We start from the raw sequence: 18,806 nt of genomic DNA, 5'->3' as shown, positions 1-18,806 counted from the left end.
TTAAAAAAAAAAACCACAGAAACAAGAAAACAAAAGCAAATTGTCAAATCTCTCTGTTGTACATATGAAATTAACATTGTGTGTTTATATTAAAAAAAAAGTGTGAGCTCAGGGGAGGAAGGCTTTCACTCATTTTCTCAGGGTGTTTTGGCCGGGTTGGGGGGATGGGAGGGGTGTTGTAGAGAGTTCCAGGTGGCTTTATCAGGTCAGAATCAGTATCAGCTTATCTGTATATAACTACTGTGTTGGTAAATATCAGAATTGGACACTAAGCCAAGCAAACAAAGAAACTTCTAACCATTCATCAGTCAGAGAAATGATGAGAGAGCAAGGACTGGGGCTATGTGGCATCTCAGTGTCTTCAGCTGGTGGGCCTTCTGGATTGTTGCTCAAGTAGCTCAGCTAGTTTCTTACTTTGGCTCTCCATACATACCTCAAGAATATCTGTTTGGGTCAGATGTCTCCCCACCCCACTGTCAGCTGTGCCAAGGCCTAAGCCCCAAAGTACAGATTTACTTTGTAAATCTAGGGATTTACCCCTTTGTTTGGGGGGGGGGGGTGGGGATCTCTGAGAGACAAAATCATTGTGATCCACGGGGCCTTATTGTTATGCTCTGAGCTAGCCATTGCATCTTGTATCTGTTCAAATTCCGAAACAGGAATATTGGGTCAGAAAATTCTCTCTTCAGGGGCACCTGGGTGGCTCAATTGTTTAAACCTCCAGTTCTTGATTTTGGCTCAGGTCATGATGTCACAATTGTGAGATTGAGCCCCACATTGGACTCCACACTGAGCATGGAGCCTGCTTAGGATTCTCTTCCTCTCTCTGTCTCTCTCAAAATAAATAAATAAATACATATATTTTAAAGAAAAGTCCTTCTTTGGACACAAATGGAAGAGCATTCCATGTTCATGGATTGGGAGAACAAACATTGTTAAAATGTCTTTACTACCCAAAACAATCTACACATTTGATGCAATCCCGATCAGAGTACCACTGGCATTTTTCACAGAGCTAGAACAAACAGTCCTAAAATTTGTATGGAACCACAAAAGACCCCAAATAGCCAAAGCAATCCCAAAAAAGAAAAATGCAACTGGAGGCATCACAATTCTGGATTTCCATCTATATTTCAAGACAGTATGGTATTGGCACAACAGCAGACACATAGATCAATGGAAAAGAATAGAAAACCCAGAAATAGACCCACAACTATATATGATCAACTAATCTTCAACAAAGCTGGAAAGAAGATCCAATGGAAAAAAGACAGTCTCTTCAACAAATGGTGTTGGGAAAACTGGACAACAACATGCAGAAGAATGAAACTGGACCATTTTCTTACATCATACCCCAAAATAAATTCAAAATGGATGAAAGACCTACACGTGATAAAGGACACTATCAAAATCCTAGAAGAGAACCCAGGCAGCAACCTCTTTGACCTTGGCCAGAGAAAATTCTTACTAGACATGTTGCCAAAGGCAAGGGGCAAAAAAGCAAAAATAAACTATTGAGACTCCATCAAGATAAAAAATAAGATATCTTCATCAAAATAAAAAGCACAGGGGAGGAAACAATCAACAAAACTAAAAGGCAGCCTACAGAATGGGAGAAGATATATGTGGTAAAGGGTTAGTATCCAATATCTGTAAAGAACTTCAGACTCAACACCCAAAAAAACACATAATCCTTAAGAAATGTACAAAAGACATGAATAGATGCTTTTCCAAAGACCTCCAGATGGCTAACACACATGAAAAGATACTCACCATCATTTATCATCAGGGGAATACAAATCAAAACCACGATGAGAAATCATCTGACACCTGTTAGAATGGCTAAAATTAACAACACAGGAAACAACAGGTGTTGGGGAGGATGCAGAGAAAGGGGAACCCTCTTACACTGTTGGTGTGAGTGCAAGCTGGTACAGCCACTCTGGAGAACAGTATGGAAGTTTCTTGAAAAGTCAAAAATAGAATTACCCTATGATCCAGCAATCGCACTACTGGGTATTTACCCAAAGGATACAAAAATACAGATTCAAAGGGGTACATGCATCCTGATGTTTATAGCAGCATTAGCAACAGTAGCCAAACTATGGAGAGAGCCCAAATGTCCATCGACTGATAATGGATAAAGAAGATCACACACACACACACACACACACACACACACACACACACACACAGGAATATTAGCCATCAAAAAGAATGAAATCTTGCCATTTGCAATGATGTGGATGGAACTAGAGTGTATTAGGCTAAGCGAAATAAATCAGAGAAAGACAAATACCATATGATTTCACTCATATGTGGAATTTAAGAAACAAAACAGATGAACATATAGGAGGAGGGAAAGAGAGGGGAACAAACTGTAAGAGACTCTTAGAGAACAAAGAGGATTGATGGAAGTGGGTGGGGGGGTGGCCTAGATGGGTGATGTGTATTAAGGAGGCCACTTATGAGCACTTGGTATTGTATGTAAGTGACGAATCACTGAATTCTACTCCTGAAACCAATACTGCACTGTATGATAACTAGAATTTAAATAAAAATGTGAAAAGAAAAAAAAAAAAATCCCCTCTACTCACCTGTCTATCCTAATGGTTGTTTTTGAATTGTGTGGGTTGTAATTAGGGAACGAACCCCTAAGGAGAGCAGTCTTCCCAGATCAGAATTTTTATAAATGAGGGGTGCCTGGCTGGCTCAGTCAGTAGAGCATATGTCTCTTGATCTCAGGGTCACGAGTTCGAGCCCCATATTGGGTGTAGAGATTACTTAAAATCTAACAACAACAACAAAAAAGTTGTAAATGAGTTTTTGACCCAACCGCTGTCAGTCCTAGAATTCAAGTCTTATAAAATGATCAGGCCAACTATTTGTTTCTTAAAATGTATGGAATTCATGGTGCTTGGGTTGCTCAGTTGTTTGGATGTCCGACTTCAGCTCAGGTCATAATCTCATGATTTGTGAGTTGGAGCTCTGCATCGGACTCTGTGTTGACAGCTCAGAGCCTGGACCCTGCTTTGGATTCTGTGTCTCCCTCCCTCTCTGCCCCTCCCCCACTTGCATTCTGTGTCTCTCAAAAATACACAGTAAAAAAAATAAAATATGAAATTCAAGGTCTATTAAGTTTGGATTACAGGTCAAGGTAATAAGATACGGTTAAAGGACAGGATACATACGTTAGCCCATAACAACTCGGTTTTCTCAAGCTGAATGAGGACTGGGAAGAGAAAGTTCATGCAGTAGAGACTGAGTTCCCAAACATGAATACCTATCAGAATCGTAAATAACCAATCCTTAAGACCCCATTTCTAGTTTTTTGTGTTTAGATTGGGGGTCTGGGAATCTACACTCTTAAGCATCAAAACTTGATTCTGTTATGATCAGAGATCTATCTAGTCTTTGGAAATACTAACCTACACTGTGGTCCTTCTCAGTTTTCTTCACTTAGAGGAAAAAAAGTTGCTTAGACATAAAAAGGCCTTTGTGCCTTCAAACAGTGGAGTTGATATAAAAAATAGGGTTACTCTTTAGAAAGACAGCTCAATCTACTGGGTACTGGTTAGAAAACTAGATCCTCCAAAGAACACCGCATCCTGGCTAAGTCTGTCTCTCAGGAAGGAATCTTTTGAGTTCAGATGCCAGCTCAAATATTTCTAGAACTTTCCTGTACATCTTCTCTGAAGAAAGATGCAAGACAATACTCAAGGCTTTAAGCCTTCTTGTAATGTATTTTATTACAGACTGATTTTGGAGGTAGCAAAAATAGGCATGGAATGTTATCATAGGATCTCTTGCTTTTACAAAGAGCGATCCTTCCGTAACCTGGCTCATCTTTACAATCAGTTATTAAACTTCAAAAAAAAAATTCAAGAAAATTTGCCTTTTGAAAAACTGTTATGGATGATTTTCATATACACAAAATTTTGAACCAATGCAATAAGTGAAAATTCTTGAAGTTCAGCCTTAATAGGAAGTTCCCCACCAAATCTGCCCTTTTTATTTCCATATTTAAGTTCCATATTTCAGCAGTATTTACTGAATCCCAACTACATGCCAGATGTAGCTCTGTCTAGAAATTGTGGCGTGATCCTAGCCAGCTGTTTCCCTTCCCTTAGCATCGCCTTGGGTCTGTCACAGGTCCTACTGATTCTTCTCTGCACTTCTTCTGCCTTTAGAGCTGTGCCATCTCTTACTTGAATTGTTTGTACATTATTCAGGAATTTTGCTGGAAGACCCTGGGTTTTAGTTTACACATTCTGTACATGGGGACTAAATGGTCATAGACACATTGGAGAGCCCTGTTCCAACTGCCACCCTGTTCTGCAGGACAGAAAGGGAGCTGCTTTGATCTTGAGGAGACTTGGAGCAGTAAAATTTGTGCAGCTATCGCGTTTCCTCGTGGACTTTGGTTTCAAGGAGATTAGATGGGCCTCAGTGGAGCCCTGGGGGTGAGGCCCTCTCCTTCACCGAGGGCAAGGGCTGTTCCTTGTGCTGCAGCTATTTCCTGTTTCTTATTTTATAAAGTGAGAGTCAAAAAGCAGCTAATTATAAAATAAGAAAAATTAGCATTTTGCTGTCATGGGGGATAAAAAGCTGAGTGGTACAAAGTAAGACATTTATTTGAGTTTAAATGGCCAACGGGTGGCTTTTCCAGGAAGACTGGTTATTTGTCAGGCTTAGTGTCAGTTGTCTGAGCTCACTCATAGATGACACTATTTTGAATAGTTTTCCGTTACATAGGTCTAGCCAAGTTGTAACCTCCTTTAGTTCTTTGTGATCCCCATAGTGTCTGCTAAGCACAGAGTAAATGTTTTAGAGAATGTCTTGACAGGATGTGGGCAAGTCCTCTGGGGGACTTTTCACCCCCTGACCTCCCAGACCAGGGAGAAGCTTGCAGCAGATGCTACTGTGTGTGCCATTGCTGTCTTTCATCTCCTACTTTCAAAGAGGCAAAGTTCTCAGCCAGTGGTGCCCTCCAGGCTTATGTTTGGCCACCTCTAAGAGACTCTGGAATTCATAGAGAGCTGTAGTCTTAAGTACAACTTGAGTTCAGCCTCAGGTCTCTTGTCCTCAGGGTTACCAGCTGATCTTGAGAGCCCCATGATTTTAAGCTACTGGTGGGAAATAGCAAGAAGGTTGGGACCACGAGTGCAGTAGAGCTGGTTTCTAGTGAATAGTAATGGAAAGTTAAATACCTTTTGTCTCAGTCTAAATGTAAAATGAATGAAAAATGTCTGCCTTGGGGCACCTGGGTGGCTCAGTCGGTTAAGCATCCGACTTTGGCTCGGGCCATGCTCTCGAGGTTCATGAGTTCAATCCCCACATTGGGCTCTCTGTGCTGACAGACCAGCTCAGAGCCTGGAGCCTGCTTCGGATTCTGTCTCCCTCTCTCTCTGGCCCTCCCCCGCTCACACTCTGTCTCTCTCAAAAATAAACGTTAAAAAAAAGTTTTATTTTTAAATAAAGGAAAACATCTGCCTTACTTAACCTAAATTCTCTTTTTGAAGATTAAATGAGGTATGTTTGAGAAAGTTCTTGAAAAATATTAAGTGCTACTCAAAGGCAGAATATAAGCTTTGGTGCGTGGAGGAGTTTGGTCTAGGAGCATAGGTGTAAGCCAGAACGTGTTCTGTCTGTTTACTGAAGTTTCTAGAAGTTTCTGTTCCCCCACAGCACACTCCTCACATCTGTGAGCAGAAGGTTAGAATGTTGAGGGCAAGTTCTTAGACAAAAGCAGTTCATCTCTGTCCATAAGCTCCAACCACACATGATCTCCCAGGAAGTCCACTTCCTAATCTTGAATTGTGGGTCTAGCAGGCAAGTTAGTAGTCAGTGCTACCTCTCATGACAGTGTGCAGAAAAGAGTTGAAGGGCCAAGTAGTATTAAGTAAGTAACATTCCAGGTTCTAAAAGCAACCCACTTGCAGCAAAAAATCTGGGGTGGGGGTGGGGTCTCATCAAGGCATTCAGATCAGTGCTTTAGAGCTTTTCTATCACTGAGACATGCAGTAAGGCTGTAGTGAGACTTGAGTTTGAATATCAGCTTCACCACTTACTGTGGTGACCTTGGACACTTTCGAACCTCAGTGTCCTCATATGAATGGGAATATTGATACCAAACTCCAGATACTTGTGAAAATTACATGAGATAATACACAGTTTTCCATAGCACTTGACACATGAGGGACATGTAACAACTGTAGTTGTGTTTGTTAGTAGCTGTACTTCTAACTAGTAATAATAGCATTGAATAGATATGAGGGTAAAATTAAACGTGTTTAGAATGTATCCATTTTTGTATTGATAACAATTTAGAAATTACAGTATTTTAATAAGTACCTATATCCCTTTTCTTTAGCAAAAATTGTTTTTGATTGAACATGTCACCTTTAAATGATTCTGAGCAGTTTTTATAGAAAGAAGATCTGTATTTGAACCTCGTTACTGATAGATTCCATTTATAAATCTCTACTACATATCATGATGGGTTGCTTTAGTTTCTTTGATGCTTAGGAAAAGCTACTAAGCAAATCTTTAAACTACCCATTTATTCCAGATACTAGTGTATGTTTACTTGTAAGTTTTTGATGAGAAAAATCTGATAGTGGGCACCTTCATGCATGAAGGACTAATTCAGTCTATTGAATTTTACACATAAAGAGCCATTTGGTTTCTAATAAGTATGTTAGTTAATTTCTGTCTTCCGACTCTTCCCATTTTTAGTTCACTGATCAGTAAGTACCTCCCTGTCTCGGGAGTTCCCAACATCTAACCCAGCCTATGGGAGCCAGTGCCTGGACCTAAACACACACTATACATTGTATACACTGTATATTAGTCAGGCCTATCTACACCACTGTGTCTAGTTTTGGATCTCCCATTTAAAGTAAGTTCTTTAGTTTGTCATAAAAGTGAAAGTAAACCCAGTCATTTTAGAAGAATGCTTAGCCCAGAATAGATGAGACCTATAGTTGTACAACAAACTCTTTGGTGTATAATGGTATTTAGAAGATTCATGGTGACTTCTAGTGGACATAATGGTAGGGCTGTCTGATACGGTTATCAACTTCTTGGTGAAAGGAATGAATCTTTGTCAACAGGAAGTACCCCAACATTGAAAAACAGTACGGCAATTATGTTGTTTAAGAGGATACTTGTCTTAGCTTGGGCTGCCATAAAGAATACCACAGACTGGGTGATCTGAACATTTATTTCTCACAATTTTGGAGGCTGGCAAGTCCAAGATAAGGTGCTGGCCAATTTAATTCCTAGTGAGGGTCCTCTTCGTGGCTTGCACACTTTCTCACTGTGTCCTCACATGGTAGGAGGAAAGAACATCATCTGTGGTGTTTTTCTTTCTCCTTATAAGAACATTAATCCCACTGTAGAGGCCCAACCCTCTTGACCTCATCTAAATCTAATTGTCTCCCAAAGGCCCTGCCTCCAAATACCTTCACTTGGGGGGTTAGGGCTTCAACATACAAATTTGAGGAGGAGACAGGTTCAGTCCATAACAATGCTTAACTGTTTTAAGCCTTAATTTTATTATCTTTAAAAATAGAAATAATATTTACTCATTCATAAGGTGGTTCTGAGATTATGTATATGCTTAGGAATTTGGTACATAGTAAGCTCTCAAAAAATTAGTTGCTGCTATTCTGATGATTAACTTTCCATATTTCAGGGGTGTGCTAGAAGCACTTTTGATATTTGTTGAAACACTGGGCTAGATAAATACTTTGAGTTCTAAGAATGCATTTTTATATTTTTTTCTGTGCTTGTGAGCCTGAAGATAGGGATGCTGCTCTATGAACATCCTTCAGTTCCACATTGCTCTGTGTGGGCATCTTTATATCTGTCTGCTTTCTGATTATGTATTTACTCTGTCTTTGCTTTTTCTCTGAGTTTTTATCTCTTTTTGCATCCCTCTTAGTCTCTTTGTCCCTGTCCTTGAATTTATTTTCTCCTCTCTTTTTTTTCCTCATCATTCACTATAAAATATGGTGAGTAATGTACAATGTATATTATTTTACTATATTTTTTAATCTTTGTTTTATTTCAAAAGATAGTCTCTTCAATGAGGTGTATCCCTGACATGTGACTGGGTTACTTGATTGTCTTTCTGCCCTTGTTCAGAGTCCCACTTTCCCAGGCATTGACCAGGACAGGTGTCAGAGGACTGAATTTGTTCTCACTTGGCTTTATTATGGCTAGTGCTGAGCTGGACATGTAGGAATAAAGTTTTGTGGTACTAGGTAATGCTTAAAGAAGAAGCTGGGGTTTTTTTGTTGTTGTTAAAAAAAATTTTTTTTTTAATGTTTACTTTTGAGAGAGACAGAGAGCGAGCAGGGGAGGGGCAAGAGAGAGGAAGACAGAGAATCTGAAGCAGGCTCCATCCAGCCTCCGAGCTGACAGCACAGAGTTGACATGGGGCTCAAACTCACAAACTCTGAGATCGTGACCTGAGCTGAAGTTCGATGCTTGACGACTGAGCCACCCAGGCGCCCCTGGATGAAACTGGTTAATATATCGCACATATAACAACCAGCTGCTTTTCCCCCAGACATAACCATGGGGCAGCCCCCTCTCCCAACCTAGTTGGAGTGCTCCTCCTAGCAGAGTTGTGCCCCTCATTCCCAGGGTGTAGTGAATGTTACAGCACCAGGCATCCCTTTACTTTTGTTTTACCAGCCTTTGTAATATAAACAATTGTTTTATATCTGCTAAGAAAAAAACCAATCATTTGATAGCCTGTATTTTTCTACATTTAGCAACTGGCATTTACACAATAGACTTTCTTGTATAACAGCACATCCTTTAACCATGGTAATTAAAATCATTTTGAATAGATGTAGTTACACTTAATTATGGATTCTGTGCTCTAGTTGATGTAAGCTTATTACACATTTAGTTTATAAGACTTGTTTTATGGCTGAATGAGGATGCTTAAAGTTATCATTTTTCAGTTTCTTTTAAGGAAAGGCCTATATAATTAGTTACAAAATTTTTAAAAATTTGTAACAAAGCTCATTTTTAAATGGCTACCAGTCAGTCAAGCAGTTATACAAAGATGGACTGCTTGGGTGCTGATTAATGTACATGCCATGACAAGCAAAAAGCATGTCGTGAGCATATATTACATATTATGAACATTCTGATGGACAGTTCTAGGTTGCTAAAAAATACTATCTGATAAAAGAGAGTGAAAATATGAACTATACAAGATTAAATTTTATTTCACCTTTGTTTTTGGATACATTCCTAACATAAAAATTGTACACCATGACCCCAGAAATAAGGAACAAAAAGATGTTTATTCTCTTTTCCTCTAAGTGGTAGTGCTCTTTTATGAAACAAAATATAATGAGATATCTGAATCAAGCAAGTCAGCATATGAAAAGATGTTCAGTGTCATTAGCCATTAGGGAAATGCAGATTAAAACTAATATCACCTGTACCTGTCATCATGGTAAAATAAAAAAGTACCAAATGATGGCAAAGATGTAGAAAAATTACATTTCTCAGACATTGCTTGTGGGGGTGTATAATGTGTACAGTGACTCTGGTGGCAGTGTCTTTGAAAACTAAGCACGCAGTTCTCATTGAACCCAGCAGTTACATCCCCGGGGGGGATTATTCTAGTCAATTCGAAAACTGATTTTCTTAAAATTTTTTTTAATGTTTATTCATTTTTGAGAGAGAGAGAGAGAGAGAGAGAGAGAGAGACAGAGCATGAGCGGGGGAGGGGCAGAGAGGGAGGGAGACACAGAATCCAAAGCAGGCTCCAGGGTCTGTCTGTCAGCACAGAGCCCGACGTGGGGCTCAAACAGATCATGACCTGAGCTGAAGTCGGACACTTAACTGACTGAGCCACCCAGGCGCCCTTGAAAATTGATTTTCACACAAAAACCTATACATGAGTGCTATGGTAATTTTAACTGTAATACTCAAAAACATGAAATCACTCAGGTGTTCCTCAACAGTTGAGTAATTAAACAAACTATGGTACCTCCGTATTATACAGTACTGCCTCACAATAAAAAGGAACAAACTGTTGATACATGCAACAACCTGGATGAGTCTCCATAGCAGTATAAGAGGGAAAAGGCAATGAATGACAAAAGGTTATATACCTAACTTTCTTAAAAAGGTCAAAAGTGACAGAAACGAAAAACAGAATTAATGGTCTCCAGGGATTAAGGAGAGAGTGAGGGAATTAGGTGTATGTGGCAATAGGACAGATCTTTAGGATGATGGAAATGTTCTCAATTTTAACTGAATCAGTGTTGGTACCCTGATTGTAATATTGCACTAGAATTTTGCAAGATGTTGGAGGAACCTGGCTTAAAGGATACGTGGGGTCTCTTTGTATTTCTTAAAATTGCACGCATGCAAAACTATAGTTACTGCAAAACAAAAAAGATTAATTTTTAAAAATGAGATGTAATACGAATATTCTGATAGTATTTCCTCCCTACACACGTTTCTAATTTTTTTTTGTCTCATTTATTGATGGTTCATTTGATCCTTTATTCATTGAAGAAATAATTATTGGGCACTTGGTATATGCTTAATTTGGCCTTACCTAATGAATTATTCTAAAACCAAAATCAAAACTAACTTGCAACTATTTTATAAAGGATACTACCTTATTTATTAGTAAGTTTTGCAGCCAGTTTACATCCTCAGAGCCATCTCTTCTGGAGGTACATTTTTGGGGCCTTTGTAACATTAGCTTTAAAATACTCAAATTTCCGGGGTAAAATTGTGGCTGTGCTTAGTAGTATAAAACTGATGGGTCTTGATTACACATTCATCTGTGTATAAGAGCAGAAAAAATGTCTGAGTGCAATCTGGGCACTGCCAGTAGGCACTCGCTCACCTGTGAGGAATAGGGTGAGTTTCTCTGGAGGCACATGTCTTAGCACACCCCTAAGTTTTCCCACTGGAGTAGCATTCTTTCTCCCATTTCAATTTTGGACTTCTCTCACAACATAGAATGTGATCTCTGGTAGCTTTTCTGCGCATGTAACTTCAGGCTTAAGGCACCTGAAAAGCTGGGGGTAAAGAGACAGATGTGTTTATGAGGAATGATCTGGAGAATAAATTGTCTTTTCTCTGGTTCAGTGAAAGTTGGCCTTTGGCTTAGCTAGAGCCACGGAGGATCTCTTGTTTGGTCTATGTCCCTTCTGTCCCCAGTGAATGACTTGCTGAATTGTGCTTTGACATAATACTAGGGTTGTTGTTGTCTAATGAATGAAATGTGGTGGTATTTGATAAGTGGGGATGAAATTTGATAACGTTAGGACTAAAGAGCTATTTTTTTCTAATTAGTAAAAGAATTGAGGGGGATTCAAGGAGACTTCCCTGCTGGTCTTCATTGCATACTATATGGTAGGCGCCCCAACCTGTGGTCAGATAAAGCCAGCCCTAGCCTCAGCCACAGCGGATGTGGGGCAGAGGAAGCAAGCATTTCCTAGCGACCCTGCAGCCTGGGTCAGGTGCACACTCATGTCCATCTTTAACCTTTTCTGGAGGATCCTTTTATAGCATAGTGATCCCGATTTGACTAGTTAATTGTAGTTGACCAACAAGATTAAAACCCTTTTCTGTACTTTGAACTTTATAGAACATGAATGTATGTTCTAGTGAGTTGTGTTCAAGCACTGAGGGGATTTTTGATAAAAATAACGCTATAAATAGGTTAGACCCAGTCTAGCTCACCCAGAGTTTGTTTATTTAATCTAGCATGCCTCTGAACCATATTCAGTTTTTGTAGAGTTTTGTAGAAAATTCATCTCTCATTTAATTGTCTTCAGCAGAAACAGTGGACTTTCTGGTTCCTCCCAGATGTGATCCTTGGTCATTTTTTCTGCTTGGCTGCTGTGGCCAGAGTGGATGCAGTTGCCCCAGGTTCCTAGTGATCTTGGGCAAGAGGGCAGTGGTGGTAGTCCGGGTTCTTTGGTGGTTCTGTGCAGGTTCTAAATTTCAGAGGGACACCCCTGCTGGCAGCTAGCAGAATCCATGATGATGGAAAAGGAAAGGGAACTTAGAATTTTACAGTTTGGCAATGTTGGGGAAGGAATTTGAGTTGGAGCAGGAAGCACAGACAGTACACAGACAATTAATATATTAGAATCATGATCAGCCCTACGAAAGAAAATCAAACCTGGCTCCTCTGAGGGAATGACAGTTAAATAGATGTCTACAGAATGAATGAATTAACCCAGCTGGGGTGAGGAGAGAAGTGAATTAGTGGCATGCCTCAGGCCCTGGCTGGGACAGCCTCTCATGATACAAAGGAGAACCATCTGATTTTGTCGTTGTGTGGAATTGTGTAAAAACAGTGGTAGCGTGAGACTAACTGGCTCAAGATCAGCACAGTTAACTATCTAATATGACATACAAATGCTCAATACACTTTTAATCACCACTGTTTTTTTCTCTGTCATTAGATCCACAGATTCAGTGTTACTGTCTCATCTGTTTTTTTTTCCCCCTGTCTTTTGTAGTTTCAAACCATGAATTATGTGGGACAGCTGGCTGGGCAGGTGATTGTCACTGTGAAGGAACTCTACAAGGGCATTAACCAAGCTACTTTGTCTGGGTGCATCGATGTCATTGTGGTGCGACAGCAGGATGGCACCTATCAGTGTTCGCCTTTTCACGTTCGATTTGGGAAGCTGGGAGTCCTGAGATCCAAAGAGAAAGTGGTGAGTACAGGAGACAGCTTGTTCTCAAGGAGGGTGAAAGGTTAGATGGGAACAGAATAAGTTGTTCCTGTGTACTCTCTCTGGCTCTTTTTTTTTTTTTCTTTTTTTTTTTTTTTTAAGGAAAACCTGTATAATGTTGAAGATAATCATATGAGAAGTCAGCCTTTATGTTTTATTTTGAAGTTGCTGCTGAATTCATAAGTGCATAGAAAGTCTCTCCAAGGGGGAAAAAAAGCTGAAAATTATCTTGATAATCCCATTTGTTGCAGCTCAGAGGAGCAAAATAGAGAAACTGGAGTTGTAAATGGAGAATGTTAGGTGTATTTAGAAAAAGTGTCTTTACCTTATATACTATAAAATTTTTAGAGCAGTGGCTTCATACCATTTATGAATGGAATAGACTGAGGTAATCAAGAATACATTACATTTGTTTAAGTAAAATTAATGCCAGTTTTCCTTGTTTTGAGAAAGCTGTTGAATCTTATTTGTATCTAAATTTTGTTAGTGATACCAGGACTTGTCTCCAGATCTTACTAAATGCAAACTCACATCATGGGCTTGTTGGCGTTTAGTTTTATTTCAGGGAAGGTTCATTTAGAAAGAAGATAATTTGTATTTTCCTTTTTCTTACATCCTCTCTCCTTCAAATATTGGAACAATGGTAAGACATGTTAGTATATTTGATGTCAATCAAGTTAGAAAATTGAGCTAGTAATAAAACTTTGCAGGTACATGGTAGTATTTTCCCCTTCTGCTCTTACCCCACATTATTTACCTAAACAATGGAGGGAGATTTTGTCAGGATTATAAAGCACAATGAAAGATCTACACCATTTTGGGTCACAGAACTAGGTGTTAGAGGACCACTGGCATAATTCGAATCATCTATTTTCAGATTTTGGCTATTTTGCATAGCTAATCTTATTCTTTAAAATAGAAATTTGTGTTTTAATTAAACTTAAGTTTTTTTGGGGGTGGAAGAAAAGGCTTATGGGTTGCACACAACTATATATTCTCCCCACTTGCCCCCCCCCCCCCCCCCGCCCTCAAAACACACATCTTTTTTCCGAGGTGTTATAAATCAGTATTTCACTGGAGAGCCACCTTGCAGGATGGCAGGGTTTGTATGGTCGGCCTCTGTTTAGAGACACCCTTTGGAAACCAAAAGCAGTCGCAATTCACTTAGTAACTTGGAAACTTTGCCTTGCAAAACAGTGTTTAGCCACAGTTTAGCTTCTTGGAATTTTTTATTTCTAGCCAGTAACACTAACGTATAGTACTTTCAGTTTTTATCTGCTTTAGGAGAATCTGTACAAAATTGTTTATACGCTGAAATTTCCCATTAGTTGTGCAAGGATCTATTCAGGAAATGGCTTATATGGCACTTTTGTTTGTTTTTCTGTGATCTGGATTTTGATCAGTAGATTGGTTAAGTCTTTTGGCCTTTCAGAATGGAATCTGCAGGCTGATGTTATATGTAAGCATTTGTGTATCTATAAATGGTGACTGGACAGACAACATACCTCTTTCTACATGCTGTGTGCCTCTAATTAAGAAAGTACAAGTTCAGTACCAGGCTACCCAAATGACTGTATTCTGTATCTTGTCAAACCCTTGGATTTTAATAGTCTGTCCATGAGACACAGGAAAAGAAAATTTCTTTTGCACTAGTACCCCTAGGAGCTCAAAGGATGTGTTTGAGCAGAAATTTGGCTCTTTGACTGAAACACAGCTTTCCTGCGACAGTAAAACCAGAACCATGTCTGCCTTGAGATACTCAGGCAGTTTGGATTAACTGTCTTATTTTAGGTCAGTTTGGACTAGGGAAAGCTACTCACTGATTTTACACTAAGACCCCAGTTATGGTGACACCTATAATGGTGGCACCTGGACTGGAAATCATAATCATCTTAAAGCTTCTGGTTAGGGAGATACCGTATAATAATTTTCCCACTGTCACTGGTATGTTTTTGTTTGATAGAACACCACTACTCCCAGTATATTTCATAACCCGAGTTGAATTTCAGAAGGTAAACCTGCAGTTGCTGTTTTTAAAATACTAATTTTGTTGATTTAACGCAAAACTAATGATTTGGTTACTTATCAAAGTTAAATAATCCAGTGTATTAGACAGGAAGTTTCCATTGTGGGTGACAAAAATCCACCTCGCACTAGCTTAAGCAAAAAAAGGGAATTTATTGGCTTGCATAACTAATGTCCAGGAGCATTTGAATTAATCAGGTCTTTGAGGGTGTTAACCAGAACCCTGTCTCTGCCCACCTCTCAGCTCTGCCTCCTTTTGTGTATGCTCTCTCTAATGCAAGATGGCCACAGTACCTCCTGGCTTATTTCCCATGAACTCAGCAACCCTAGGGGAAAGAGAGCTGCTTCTTCCCACAGAAGTATCAGTGTTTAATCTCCCTGTCAGACTTGAGTCACATGTACCTTGCAGACCAGTCACTATAGCTGGGGTGGAATGTACTGATTGGCTTGGCTTGGACAGCAGCCCCATGAAGCCACGCCTGAAACTGTCTGAAATAGAGGATGAGGAGATCTCCAGAGGACACCACTGATATTCTTACCTGAAGAGTGGTTTGCCAAAACAAGTGTCTGCTATAGCAGGTATTTCTAAAAAGTAAATCAGTTCTATTTCAACATCTCAGTCATATATATTGAGCAAGATTAAGCCACAGTGTAGGAAGTAAGACTATGTAGATAGGAATATTGTTTTAGATACCAGTTTATAAGGAGTAGTACATCAAAATGAGTACCCTCTTTAAAATAATCACCTTGGGAAGCATTTATTCCAATTTGGTGCCATCTCTCAAAATATTTCTTAATATTTTTGCTTTGTTACTTAAAGAGCTTCTGGCATATTCTTTTAGTACCCTTAGTATTGCCACAATTTGATGTTAGATTTAATTTGGGGGTAACCAAACTCCATTTAGAGGCAGAATAAGAGACTAGTCATATTGGAAAATGTCATATTTGATCACTAAAGTCAGACAGGCTATAAATGAAGGGTGAATTGTTTTAAGATGGTTTAAAACCAGACTGCATTCTGAAAGAGGCATTGTTCTATTTTCCCAGCTCCCTAGGGTAAATGGATAACCTACAAAGATGAAAATTTTGAAGGATACTAGTTTGAATCTGTTATGTTTTTTTATGAAAGGTAAAATAACTTTAATATTTAATTTGTGTGTAATTTAACTTAAATAATTTATACAACCACAAATCAATAAATGATCATTTCAATTATTTTTGTGTCCAACTTCTAGTTGAAAAAATGCAATTAAGTATTTAAGTCATCCTGAGAAACCTAAAATTTGGCATTATGGAGCAAATTTAGTTTTCCCAGTCCCCTTGCTCTTACAGTCTAGGAAAATATATCTATTTCTTTACTTCATCAGCCCTCATGGAACTTAGAAAACATTTTTCCTATGTAGAAGCTGCTGCTATTAGAGCTGCTTCGGAAATAGATGATTCTAGATGCTTATTTGACTTCAACCAGTTTATTATGAAACACATTTTAAACTTAACCTGAAAATAATATTTTTTTAGCCCAGGAATTTGTTGCACTACTTGGTTTTGGAAGCGTTAGATTCCATGTCCTAACCAGCTTTATTTAAGCCATAAATATTCACAGTAATCTAAAACATGAAGAACTTAGTTGGGAAATGAATTAATGTTTGTCCTGTGGAAACTTATTTTATGCACACTTTTCTTTTAAGAAGTAAAAGAGGGGCGGGGCGCCTGGGTGGCTCAGTCGGTTGGGTGTCTGACTTCAGCTCAGGTCATGATCTCACTGTTGGTGAGTTCGAGCCCTGCATAAGGCTCTGTGCTGACAGCTCAGAACCTGAAGCCTGCTTCAGATTCTGTGTCTCCCTCTCTCTCTGTTCCCCCCTGCTTGCGCTGTGTCTCTCTCTCTCTCAAAAATAAAAAAAGATCTTAAAAAAATTTAAAAAGTGGAAGAAAAATGAGTTTCTTACAAAATAATTTTGTTAACATTTCTTAAATAGGAATTTCTTTTGCATAGGATTTTGTTATTTTGTATTTAATAGTTGCCTATTTTTCTCATTTTCTGTTATAATTGTTTTTCCTTTTTTAAGAGCTTTTTTTGTTTTGTGATTAACACAGTAACACATATTCAAAGGATATAATTTTAAAACTTTTACCATAGGTGCACTCATGAAAGCATCACTGTAGTCATGACATGGAACACTTAGCTGTCCTCAGTCTCTTCCAGTCTGTGACTGTTCTGAGTCAGTTTTTTAATGACATTAGCATATTTTTAACTCCTATATTTTAGATGTTTAACAAGTTGCAAATGTATTTTAAATAGTTTCTATATCTGTCACCCACTTCTTCCCCTACTGTTGACATTTTACATGACCGTGGTACAATTTATCAGAACTAGGCAGTTAACATCGGTATAATATTATTAACTAAAGACCTTACTCAGATTCACTATGGTCTTTTTGTCTATGATCCTATCCAGGATCCCACATTACTTTCATTCTATATTCTGTAACCATTCTGTCTTTCCTTACAACCTTGACTTTTGAGGAGGACAGAATGGTTATTATGCAGATTGTCCCTCAATTTGAGTTTGTCTGATGTTTTCTCATTTGGGGGAGAATAACACAGAGTGATAGTGTGCCCTTCTCAGTATATCATCTTAGGAGGCCCATCATGGTGCCGTATCTCATTATTGGTGATGTTAACTTTGATCCCTTGGTTAGTGGTGTCTACTAGGTTTCTCATCTAAAAATTTATTTGTGGGAAGAAACTTGGAGATTGTGCAAATATACCGTTTTTCATCGTACTTCCACCCCATGGATTTTAGCATACGTTGATGAATTTTGCTTGCAGTAGTTATTACTGTGGTGTTTGCCAAATGATTTTCTGTTTTCCATCCTTTCTACTCCATTTATTAACTGAAATTCTACTGTATCAAAGAGCTGTCCTTCTGTTTACTTATTCAATTATTTATTCAGATCAGTATGGACTTCTGAATATTAATTTTACTCTTTGGGTTATAATCCATTATTATCATTATGTAGTTGCTCAAATTGTCCCAGATTTGGCAATTAGTAGGTAGCTCCTTCAGGTTGAGTCCTTTTGATATGTTCCCATCATTTTTTGAGCACTTCCTTACTTTTTGGCACCATGAGCTATTTGACAAGAATCTACTTTACCTGCCTCAGCCCTGGAATGTAATTATTTTGTTTCTCTGAGGAGCAGTGGTTCCTTTTATTAGAGAATCGTATCTAGAAACAAAGCATCTGGTCACTAGGTATGCTCATTACTGAGGTGTCATTGCCTCTAGGCCCTGTCAGCAGGCAGAGCTGGAAAATCTCTGTATGTAAATATGTGTACCTACATTTGTCTGTAAAAATTATGAGTTCACACTGATTCCTCTGATTCCAGTCCATCCCTAGAAGGTTCCTTCTCATCTCCTTATTTATAACTTCTTTTTCTGACAGTGAGAAACATGGCTCTTATTACCTACAATATGTTTACTTATTTTGTTCAATCCTAAAATACACATAAAATAGTTTTAGAATTGTTACCCACATCTCTGTGATTTTTTTTAATTACTACAATATTTGTTTATAGTTCTTTTTGTCTTTAGTCTTAGAATATTTAGTTTTATTCCTTATCTCTTAGTGTGGTTATGTTACTAACAGGATTTTTATAATAAGCATTTTGACAACATATTTCAGTTAATGATCTTCACTGACCTGATGTGACCCAGCACTCAGTGTCAGAAGGGATAATTAATTGGTCCTCACTGGGAAAAACCCAATGGTTTTGCAAAGTTAAGTACACTTAAATTGTGGACTACTCTATTTATATACGTATTACATTTTTCTGTACTTTCGTTTTTATGTCCCCTGAACCAGTCTAAAACTGGAGTTTACAAGTTTATCTGTAAGAGTTTCGAAAGTTGGTGTTCATTTATTATTATAAGATGTTTAAAAACATTTATTCACAGTCTACAGATGAACTACTACATTATTTTTAAGTGGTATTTAATATTATATATAAACAGTCCTTACTTTGCATGGTCATATA

General features: G+C 38.5%; 1 protein-coding gene across 3 annotated transcripts in view; it reads left to right on the top strand.

The window, feature by feature from the left end:
- Positions 1–18,806, top strand: part of LPIN2 (lipin 2) — an 84,490-nt gene that overhangs the window by 30,750 nt on the left and 34,934 nt on the right. For all 3 annotated transcript variants that reach the window (XM_049620387.1, XM_049620384.1, XM_049620386.1), the window contains exon 2: positions 12,528–12,728. In XM_049620387.1, the coding sequence (XP_049476344.1) occupies positions 12,537–12,728 (192 nt within the window). In that variant the 5' untranslated portion in view covers positions 12,528–12,536. The remainder of the gene's footprint in view (positions 1–12,527; positions 12,729–18,806) is intronic.

This window comes from Panthera uncia (genome assembly GCF_023721935.1).
Source record: "Panthera uncia isolate 11264 chromosome D3 unlocalized genomic scaffold, Puncia_PCG_1.0 HiC_scaffold_8, whole genome shotgun sequence".
Classification (NCBI taxonomy): Eukaryota; Metazoa; Chordata; class Mammalia; order Carnivora; family Felidae; genus Panthera; species Panthera uncia.
Note: the sequence above shows the minus strand (reverse complement) of the source record. Positions and strands in the feature narration are given on the sequence as shown.